Source organism: Gopherus flavomarginatus, chromosome 15 (assembly GCF_025201925.1).
Source record: "Gopherus flavomarginatus isolate rGopFla2 chromosome 15, rGopFla2.mat.asm, whole genome shotgun sequence".
Lineage (NCBI taxonomy): Eukaryota > Metazoa > Chordata > Testudines > Testudinidae > Gopherus > Gopherus flavomarginatus.
Window position 1 is genome coordinate 2,858,984 of NC_066631.1, and position 11,328 is coordinate 2,870,311.

The following is an 11,328-nucleotide window of genomic DNA, read 5'->3' on the forward strand; positions in this document are numbered from 1 at the left end:
AAGGTCACATGACACTTTTCACATAGTAGAAATGTTAACCCAGGTCCAGATCCTCAAAGGTATTTTGGTGCCTAACTCCCAGTGATTTCAGTAGGAGTTAGATGCCTAAAGCAGAACCTTGCTCCAATTCCAGCTCGGGTGATTACAATCTAAGGTTCCTCCCTTCCCTGCGTTCCCCTTTCTAGTTCAGTTGGATGGGCTTTTCCGTTTCGTTTCTGCCCTAAGCTTTTGTGCAGCATTGCTATGGCTTTTAAACAGCTGTCCTATTCCACACCAGAGGGGGCTGCATATCTGATGGATGAATTGATTCCTATAAGCCAGTGGCACCCAAACTTTTACTCTTGTCCCCCCGCTTGCTAGTAATGGAATGGGGCCACGCCTCCCCCTCCCCCCAGCTGGGAGTGGAGTCACGGCTGAGCCAGGGCTGGGAGCAAAGGCCAGTGGCTGAGCCATGGTCGGGAGCTGGTGGCCAGGGAGCGTAGCTGGGACCGCAGCTGTGGCCAGGACTGGAGCAGAGATGAGGACAGAGCGGGGCTGGGTGGTTCCTTCCCCATCCCCCCATGAGGGCTGGCTCTGGCCATGCTGTGCCCCCCCGATGTTCCTCCACGCCCCCTAAAGGGGCACACCCCACAGTTTGGGGACCACTCCTATAAATAGTTTGTAAAGCTCTTTGGCCTCCATCAGGATGAAAGGCACCACACTGCTGTAAGATCCTTCTCGTGATGTAATCTGCCAGTGATGGCTCCTGCCAGCTCCAGCAGGGACCGCAGTATCCTATGGGATGATGGGCTTGGCCTCCTAATTTCAGTGTGTTTGCTTTGCACACAGGTTGAGCAGATGGAGTGGCAGCACCGAGAATTGCTGCAGATGCAGGTGGCAGCCCTGCGGAAGGAGTTTGCCCAGAAAGAGAGTCAGCTGACAAACGGCAAATCCACACCTCCAGCAGACGTTGCCCTGGAAACCAGGGAGCCGGCTGTGACCTCCTCCATGCACACTTTTCTGGCCAACGCTGCCCTGGCCTCCACAAACAGCACCCAATTCACCCTGCCCAACAGTCCCCAGGACACTGTGATGCCCAGGCCGTTAGACATTAGCACTGGGGATGTTGTTTCCTTCGTTGATCTGCCAGAAAGCTTACCTGGCACTGGAGGCAACAGTCTGGAAAAGCTAGGGATCGTGGAGCTGCATCTGGACACAAAACCGACCATAGTGAACCAGGAAGCTGGCTCCCCACCAGCTCACGCCCAGCTCCTACCCATTGGTGAAATGAACGAATCCATGGGACTGCTCCCTTCACCGAGCAGAGAGAAGCGGCTGGCACAACACATGTTGACAAGAGAAACCAAAGCCAAACAGCAGCGGACAGTCTGATCCAACGTGGGGAACTTACACCACACAAGCCTCTCTCTTCCTAAGCCAGTAGCCAAACAAACTTGCCAGTTCCCTGTTTTGTAGCCAGTGCTTTAAATGATAGTTATATATGGTGCTGTCAGTTATTAAACTGCCCTTAAGTTATAAACGTATCCATATATTTAAGTATGAAATTCTTTCCTCGGTGTATGTCTGGGGCGTACTGGGCAGAAAAGAGTTACACACACCACAGAGCCCAGGTGACTTTTCTCCAACAGAATAGATTTACCCCCTGAAATGCCTGTTAATTAAACAAAAAACTGATCGTGTCATTCCATGAAATGGGCAACAGGGGAGGCTCACTTGAGGATTACCTGTTCTCTTCATTGCCTCTGAAGCACCTGGCACTGGCCACTGTGAGACACAGGATCCTGGGCTAGATGGACCTTTGGTCTGATCCAGTCTGGCCGTTCTTATTTTCCAAAGGTTCTGCACCATTCCAGTATTTGGGCCAGAAAATGGAAGGTGTGTTCAGAGGCAATAGAGAAATCTGTCTCCCTCCGTTCACATGTTTATAGCAACACTGTTAACACACACGAGGCAAGTTCCCTGCCCGTTCACTGCTCCAGCACCCCGAGGAGCAAGACTCTGCCAAAGGAGTCCCCACCCCAATGTCCCCATGTGCTCATTTCAAATGCTGAGCTAGACCTGAGGAGACAGGAGCAGGGGAGTTACAAGAAATGGTGCTGAGGAGCCGTGAACCTGCCATCCACTCCCTGTCCAGGGGAGCTGTGGTGGTGGTTGCTTAGACAGATGGAAATATCTCATTGGAGCCATTGCACCTAGGACTTGGCTTTTCCCACCATCGCACCCTGAACAGGCCAGCAGAGCAACTGACACCTCACTATCTGCTAGCAGAGGAGGTGTGCGAAAGACAGTTCAACACAGACGTCACGGTGCTGTGGTGGGGAGCAGAGTGGACTGACAAATCTTTCTTAGCATCTCCGTTTATCTGTGAGCTTCCAGGACCAATAGGACTGGAACTGAGCCCTTGTTCTTTCGTAAGGTAAAGGAGGTGATTAGCAGTGTTCAAAGAACCAGGTCCAGATTAGTAAGCAGCTTCAGAAGTGACTTGGCCAGCAAATGATTGAAACGGGCACTGATGTACAATATGTCCATAGTTTGTGACTTGCATCCACAGTCACACTGTGCGTCGTCTCTCATCTTCTAAAGATGTAAGAGGTGACAGCATCTGCCATGCAGTTTTCTGAAATAATTCAATGTGGATTGTTGTTTCTGGGGTAGGTTGAAGCCTGAAAGTTTTTTTGTGGGGTCGGCCATCAGGTGTGTATTTGTGTATCAGCATTCTCTGAAAACGCTCCCCAGCGGCCCTAGGATTGAATGGGGATGCTGAAGGCATTTACCCTGATCCCCAAAAGGCTTTCAGAGTTCAGCTGTGTCATCGGAAGGTTCGGAAGCTCCTCATGTATTGGTAAGTTCAAATTAGCCATGGTTTGATTGTATTCACAATTGTACTCTGGATTTTGGGTGTGGGTGTATGTGCTAGAGTGGACGACCATTGATTTTAATGTTCCAGTTATAATTTTTATTGCAGCATTAAGCTGCACGTCCAAAAACTTGGTATGTAGCTGTCCATGCACACTATTCTGCAGTTGAGAGTACCCAGTGCCAGAGCATGTATGCATCAACACTGCATGTTGGGCCTGCACGTTTTTGGATGAGGCTAGTCCTTGCTATTACCTTTTCACATATCTTCCATGCAAGCTTTAGGAACCAAGCTTCTGGTCAAGGTTGCACACAAGTACTTTGGACAGGGCTCACTTCTGACCCGTTGACCTCAAAACGTGACACTGAGTTGTTCCTTTGTGGTTCTGCTGTTTACTTGAAAGGCTATTACTGAGATTTTGGAGGTGTTGAGGTGGAGCTTCCAGTATTAAAAGTATTATGTTGAGGTCGATGGCCAAGGTGTCACCACTTGTGGTAAGATCTTTGTCCTGTACTGCAAGATTGATGTTGTCAGCATAAATTAATTTATACAAAACTGTGTCAGGTAAATTACTAATGTAGATGTTAACTAGCAGAGGAGCCGGCACAGATCCTTGAGATACACCATCACTGGGGGTGCCTGCTTTGCTGATCTGCCCAGTCAGAATCACACTGTATCTTTGATAGCTCAGCATTGATGTAAGGGGTCATGTAATGCTACAGCATTTGATGGGTCTTGATACCCAGAGCAAGGGCCCATATCTCCATAACTGATCCCTGCAGGAGTGATGGAGGTGGCAATCAGGGTACATGTGAACATGTGGCAGTTTCCTCTGTCAATTCTGCCCCCCAGGTTTGCTGTTTTGCTATATATTTCAGGAAGTGCATAGGCTATCTGGGAATGCAGTGGGAATGATGCACATCGGACTGAGTTCCTCCCTGGAGTAAAGCTCATTGGAGTCAATAGATTTACACCAGGCATAAACTTGGCCCTAGAAAGAGCTATGCGGTTAAGCCAAGGTGAGGTGTGATTCTTGATGGCAAATGCTGTTAAATATTCTTTTGATTTCCTGTGCACTTCCTGCTGATGAAGGGCTGGAGAGACAATTCTGGAAATTTAAGTCCTCCTGTTTTTCCATAGGTCGGATACTTTACTGTCAGCAGGAGGGAAGCTTCCCAGACACTGCCCTGCCAATGAGTCTCAGCCCTGAGCTTGAGATCAACCTCTAGCAGCGAAAGGCCACACTGGCCTTGAGCTCTCTGCTGGGACTGCCCACAAGGGCTTATCTTCACATGTGACGTACCGCACCCCTGTAGCATTCAGGTGAAGACACTACTATGCCAATGGGAGAGCTTTGCCTGGCAGCGTAGTTAATCCACCTCCCCGAGAGGCAGGAGCTGTGGATGGGAGAAGCTCTCCCATTGACATAGCACTGTCTAAACAATGAGGGTGGGGTGGGGTGTTAGGTCAATGTAACTGTGTCACTCGGGTGTTTTCTACACCCTTGAGCAATGTAGTCGTACCAATGTAGGGCTGTAGTGTAGACCTGGCCTCAGTCACATTATTCTGGTGACTATAATGCTTTAGTTTCCCACTTACATTGCAACATGATTTTAGTCTTTGCTATATGCTTGAACACTACTAGAGTTAGAGATTCATGCTCCACACTAGATGACAGCTGGAATTCCAAGGGAAGCAGCTTGGAGGCACTACAGCCTCTCAACAACACATATGTAAGAATTGTTTTTAACATGGGCCCAACCTCCTTCTCAGAAATGGCTGAACTGGTTTAGCTGAAATGTTAAATAAAAAAGAGAAAAAAAATTAGCCTGAGGTAGACACCCAGCATGGAAACGTCAGCCTGAATGGTTGAAGTTTGGTCAAGTTAAAAGTGACTGAAAACAAGATCTTATAACGGAAAGTGTTGGGAAACCTTACGCATAGGTAGCACTACCAGCCTGGTCTCTAATAAAGTCCTGGGGTGCCCTCAGGGTAGAAGTGTAATATATTTAGAGGGAAACCCAAACCTAAAGCCTGGATCAAGACACAGCTGATTTTTAAGGGCACAGGAAGGTGTTGGCATTGGAATCCAACAGCAGTTCTTCTCTAACTGGCCTGCTTTGAACATCCCTCAATTTTGAGGTGGTTGAACTCTGCCCCTGGATGTGAATTTTGCAGCTTGGGCCCATTGCTGCCGTAACTGTTACCAATCAAAAAACAGTCAGGGACTCATGATGATAAGAAGACCACCTAATGTTACCTATCTGGGCTGACTTTTCCTATGTATCCTCAAGATCTGCAATCCCCTGATGCCTGCTCCCAAACCTCCCTTGTATTTGTCAAGGTGTTGTTTTAAGAGTCCTGGCTCTCTGGCGAGCACTGTAAGAATGGAGGAAAACAACAGGCTCTGAAAGACCTTCTGACAGTTACAACTGGCTTTCTGAGGCCCTTGGCAACCTGATCAGAGGCAACAAGGTCAGTGAAATATGGGAGGGAGGAGACACTAACAAAATTACACTTGAAGCTGCATCAGCAACCCTTCCTCCCATCACACTATCAAATCTGCCAGTCTCATTCTGCAGCAGCTGTAGGAGCAGCTGGAAATGGATACAGAAGCTGGCTATTCTGGCGCTGCCCTGCCATCGCAATCCCTATCCGCTCCCAAGAGGACTATGCTATCCCCTTAGGATCACTGCTGAAAGAGGTGGGGCTGGTTACCTAGCAGTGCATTAGTTAAGAAAGCGTCCAGTCACCAAAACGAAAGGCCCTTTGCCCCCCTTAAAGAAATGGTAGTGTTCTGTTGTAATAGCCACAACCCTGGTGGCATTTGGGACCAGCCCCGTAAAATATCAGTATCAAGTTATCCTGCCGTGATTCCAGTGCGTGAGAACCAGCCTCAGCGCAGACTGCTAAGAACCAGGGCACAGACCCCACATTGTCTGGAGTTCTATTCTTCGATTTCACCCCCCAGTTATCAAGTGTAAACACCTCAGGTTCTATAAAAGCCTGAACATGGGGCACGGGCTACACTGGCAAAGTTACAGTGCTGCTCAGAGAGCGCTGAAGGGAAACTGCTGTTGTGTGTTCACACTGACGGCTGCCTGAGCAATAGCGTGTTCACACTTGCAGCGGTATTCTGAGCAGTGCACTCTGGGCAGCTTTCCCACAGAGCATCTCTTCCTCTTCTGCTGCTAAGACTTGTGGGAAGGCGGAGAGGGTCACGGGGCATCATGAGTCCTGTCCCAATGCCCCATGATGCCTTGCTTCACATCCCAGCAATCCCTGTGCTTCTGTCTGCATTTGGCGCCATCTTTCAACCATTTGTGTACTGTGCGTCCTGCCTCTTCAGGCTGCAGGAATGGATCCCGAACTGCTGACCAGTACGCTGCTCGCTCTGACCAACACCTCACAAGTAGCGGTGGAGTTACTCCTGAAATTACAAAGGCAAGAGGAGTGTGACATTGATCTCACCACGTGTAGTAGCTATAACACGAGTTTGCTTGTAGCATTCACAGAGGTGCTGACCAAAGTGGAACGTTGCTTTTGGGCTTGGGAAACAAGCATTGAATGGTGAGATCACATTGTCATGCACATCTGGAATGATGAGCAGTGGCTGCAGAGTTTTCGGATGAGAAAAGCCACATTCATGGGACTGTGTGAGGAGCTTGGCTCAGCCCTGTGGCGCAAGGACATGAGAATAAGAGCTACCCTGTCATTGGGAAAGCCCGGGGTGATTGAACAGTGGAAGCTGGCTACTCCAGATTGCTACCGATCAGTCGCTAATCAGTTCGGATTGGCAAAGTCAACCATTGGACTTGTGTTGACAGAAGTATGTAGGGCCTGCTCTGAAAGACCATGACTCTTGGCAACGTGCATGACATTGTGGATGGCTTTGCACAAATGGGCTTCCCTAACTGAGCAGGGGGGATAGATGGCACGCATATTCCAATTCTGGCACCGGACCACCTAGCCACTGAGTATATTAATCGCAAGAGGTATTTCTCAATGGTTCTCCAGGCGCTTGTGGATCACTGTGGACATTTCGCAGACATTAACACAGGCTGGTCTGGAAAGGTGCATGATGCACGCCTCTTTCAGAACACTGGCCTGTTCCGGAAGCTGCAAGCAGGGACTTTCTTCCCTGACCAGAAGATCACTGTAGGGGAAGTCAAAATGCCCAGTGTGATCCTGGGAGACCTGCCTTCCCCTTAATGCCGTGGCTTATGAAGTCATACATGGGGCACCTAGACAGCAGCAAGGAGCAGTTCAACAACAGGCTGAGCAATGCCGAATGACTGCTGAATGTGCTTTTGGCCGTTTAAAACCCGCTAGCGCTGCCTCTATGGGAAACTGGACCTGGCTGATGACAATATTCCTATGCTTATAGCCATGTGCTGTACGCTCCATAATATTTGTGAAGGGAAGGGTGAAAGCTTCACTCAGAGCTAGACCACAGAGGCTCAGCACCTGGAGGCTGAGTTTGAACAGCCAGAGACCAGGGCTATTAGAGGGGCACAGCACAGGGCCATAAGGATCAGGGATGCCTTGAGGCAGCAATTTGAAGCTGAAAGCCACTAGCATTTGTTGCTGTGCTCAGGATTGCAGTGCTTGTAATGCTAGGAGGTGACTGGTGCACATGATGCAATAAGGGGGGTTAACGTAATTGTATGTTGCTTTGCAGTGGTCTTTTTGTTTTCAGTTAATAGAATAAAGATTGCTTTCAGACCAACACAATTATTTTATTAAAATACAACAACTGGAGGAGAAGATCAAACAAAAACATCAGCAGGGATGGGGAAGGGAAGGTCCCAGGAGGAGTCGTCGTCCCAGAACGTCTAAAGATTTGTGTACAGGGATCATATCCAGCCTTCTCTTTTGGAATACAATGCAGCGGGTGCTGTACTTCAGCAGGGCCAAGCTGCAGAGGGATGGGTGTTGAGTGCAGTGGGAGTCCACAGTGCTGGACTGTGAGGCGGGAGGAGTGGAATGCCGCAGGTATAGAGTGGAGCCAGGAGGTTGATAAGAGTGTGCTGGCGTTGTCTGGGTGGTGCACAGGAAAGAATTTTGCCACAGCGGCTGCAGGGGAGGGCAGGCGCAGAGCTGCTCGGTTTGCAGAGCTAGTAACACCTGGAGTATGTCCGCTTGGTGCTCCATAAACTTTAAGAGCAGCTCCATGGCTTCATTCTGGTGCGCAGCATTCTCCTTTTGGTCTCTCTTCTCGCTGTCCCACCACTCCTTCAATTCCTGTTTCTTGGCGGCGGAGAGCATCATGACCTCACACAGAAAATCCTCCTTAATTCTTCTTGGCCACTTTCTAATTCTGTGCAGCCGTTCAGCTGCCGATAACAAAGGGGGAGACTGGGCTCCCAAGGGCATCTCTGTGAAGTTTACACGCAACATTTTACAGTAGCAGTATTGTTTGCAACACAGACAACACTGTTTCAGTGCTTTAAAACACAGCCAGTGCTCACACACCTGTCACTAACTGGCTGGCCCCAGGCAAGCACACATGAGCCACAAGCCCCCCAAAATGGTGAGTAGCCGCAGGGGCAGAGTAAATCACTCTTCCCGGACCCTGCTGTACATTGGGCACGTTGCTCTTGGGGAGAGCCAGCACTGTAGGGGGGACCTGATAATGATTCCTGTCCCCACACTTTGCACAGGACGGATCATTATGGAAGATCTCACTGCTGAGGGTGAGCAGGGAATCAAGGGAGGGTCTTCTCCAAGACTGCAGCTTCTACCTTGGCCCCTATGCGGCTCACCTGTGTGCAGCAATGGCCCGTCCCCCACCCCACCCCGTGATGGCACAGTGGCGCGGGAGAGTTACCGTTAATAGGGCAAGAAACAAAGCAGCTCTGCCGAAGAACCTGCGGCAGCGGATTGCCCAGTATCTCCAGGAGAGTTTCCTGGAGATCTCTGAGGTAGATTCCCGTGAAGTGGGAGAGTCAATCAGCACCCTGTTCTGCCGCTCAGACTAGGCATGTGGTGGGAGACAAGCCTGCTTTCTGCAACCCTCCTGCCCCCAACAACTCGCTTCAGCAATTCCTCAAATCAGATCCACTTACCAGGGGCCTCCTCTCCTGTTTGCGCTTTGCCAAGATCCGACTGCTGTGACTGGCTAGCTTCCTCCAGGGTAGAAAAGAGCTCCTGGCTGCATGCATCTCTGACCTATGAATCCTCTGCCTCTGGGTCCCTCTCCCCCTCCACATCCTCGTCCAAGATTTCCTCTTCCTGGCTCGGTCCACTCAATTCACAGTGGCCTTTGCAGTGGAGGCGGAGTCGCCACCAAGTATCACATCCAGCTCTTTGTAGAACCGGCAGCTCGTGGGCACAGCACCGGAGTGGCAGTTTGCCTCCTGCGCCTTGTGGTAGGTGTTCCGCAGCTCCTTCACTTTGACTCTGCACTGCAGCGTGTCCTGGTCATGGCCCCTTTCTGTCATGCATTGAGAAATATGTCCGTAGGTATCATAATTCCTATGGCTGGAGCGCAGCTTGGACTGGACAGCCTCCTCTCCCCAGATGCTGATGAGGTCCAGCAGCTCAGCATTGTTCCAAGCGGGGGATCATCTGGTGCGTGGAGCAGGCATGGCCACTTGGAAAGAGGTGCTGAGATGCATCAGCAAGCAAGCAGGAAGGGGACTTTCAAATTTCAAAAAGAATGTACGGGGTGGGGCTGACAGTTGGTCACCTGAGGGCAGGGAAGTAGAGTTCAAACGGGTGGCCAGAGAGGCGAGAACAGGCATTGTGAGAGACCTCCTGGAGGCCAATCTCAGCGCTGTAATCGACCAGGGTGTCTACGCTGGCACTGCAGCGCTGTAGCCCCGGTGCAGAAAGCTGCACGCCTCTCGTCGGGGTGGTTTTTTTAAAGTGCTGCAACTGCGCAGTTTCTGCGCACTAAGTGGCTTGGCAGTGTGAAACCTCAGTTACAGTGCAGAAACTTGCCAGCGTAGACAGGCCATAGTGTCACAGACAGTCCCCCAGGATGCTCTATCTTTTCACCTAGGCAAGTCAACCATTGTGAGAGATGGTCCCTCACAGCAGGAATCACAGCAGTAATAATAAGCAGCTAATAAACGATGGTCACGTAAACACCACCCTATACCAGAAACCTACTGACTGCTACACTTACCTATATGCCTCCAGCTTTCATCCAGACCACATCACACGATCCATTGTCTACAGCCAAGCTCTAAAATACAACCGCATTTGCTCCAACCCCTCAGACAGAGACAAACACCCACAAGATCTCTATCAAGCATTCTTAAAACTATAGTACCCACCTGAGGAAGTGAGTAAACAGATTAACAGAGCCAGAAGAGTACCCAGAAGTCACCTACTACAGGACAGGCCCAACAAAGAAAGTAACAGAACGCCACTAGCCGTCACCTACTGTCCCCAACTAAAACCTCTCCAGTGCATCAGCGAAGATCTACAACCTCTCCTGAAGGATGATCTCTCACTCTCACAGATCTTGGGAGACAGACCAGTCCTCGCTGACAGACAGCCCCCCAACCTGAAGCAAATACTCATCAGCAACCACACAATAAAAACACCAACCCAAGAACCTATCCTTGCAACAAAGCACAATACCAACTCTGTCCACATATCTATTCAAGGGTCACCCTCATAATACCTAATCACATCAGCCACGCCATCGGGGGCTCGTTCACCTGCACATCTACCAATGTGATATATGCCATCATGTGCCAGCAATGCCCCTCTGCCAGGTACATTGGCCAAACCAGACAGTCTCTGTGCAAAGGAGTAAATGGACACAAATCTGACATCAGGAATCATAACATTCAAAAACCAGTAGTAGAACACTTCAACCTCTCTGGTCCCTCAGTAACAGACTTAATGGTAGCAATTTTGCAACAGAAAAGCTTCAGAAACAGACTCCAATGAGAAACTGCTGAACTGGAATTAATATGCAAACTAGATACCATTAAATTTAGGCTTGAAAAGAGACTGGGAATGACTAAGTCATTACACAGACTGAATCGATTTCCCCACGTCAGGTATCCTCACACCTTCTTGTCAACTGTCTGAAATGGGCCATCTTGATTATCGCTATAAAAGTTTTTTTTCTCCTGCTGATTATAGCTCATCTTAATTAATTAGCCTCTTAGAGTTGGTATGGCAGCTCCCACCTTTTCATGTTCTCTGTACGTGTATATATCTCCTTACTATATGTTCCCTTCTGTGCATCTGAAGAAGTGGGCTGTAGCCCACGAAAGCTTATGCTCAAATAAATGTGTTAGTTTCTAAGGTGCCACAAGTCCTCCTGTTCTTTCTGTGGATACAGACTAACACGGCTGCTACTCTGAAACCTGGCAATATTCCAGTTACTTCCAGTCCAAAGGACCAGTCCCTTACCCCAGGTCAATTGCACCTTAGACCTCACACCAAAAAGACCGTGCTTGTAGCCAAACAAACTGTTGAAAGATTTATTAATAGGAAAAAGGAAA

General features: G+C 49.4%; 1 protein-coding gene across 7 annotated transcripts in view; it reads left to right on the plus strand.

Moving 5' to 3' along the window:
* The window catches only part of LOC127034672 (uncharacterized), an 80,504-nt gene extending 72,875 nt beyond the window's left edge, over positions 1 to 7,629 (plus strand). For all 7 annotated transcript variants that reach the window (XM_050923801.1, XM_050923802.1, XM_050923797.1 and 4 more), the window contains one exon: positions 829 to 7,629. In XM_050923801.1, coding sequence (XP_050779758.1) covers positions 829 to 1,371 — 543 coding nt within the window. In that variant the 3' untranslated portion in view covers positions 1,372 to 7,629. The remainder of the gene's footprint in view (positions 1 to 828) is intronic.
* The last annotated feature ends 3,699 nt before the right edge of the window (positions 7,630 to 11,328 follow it).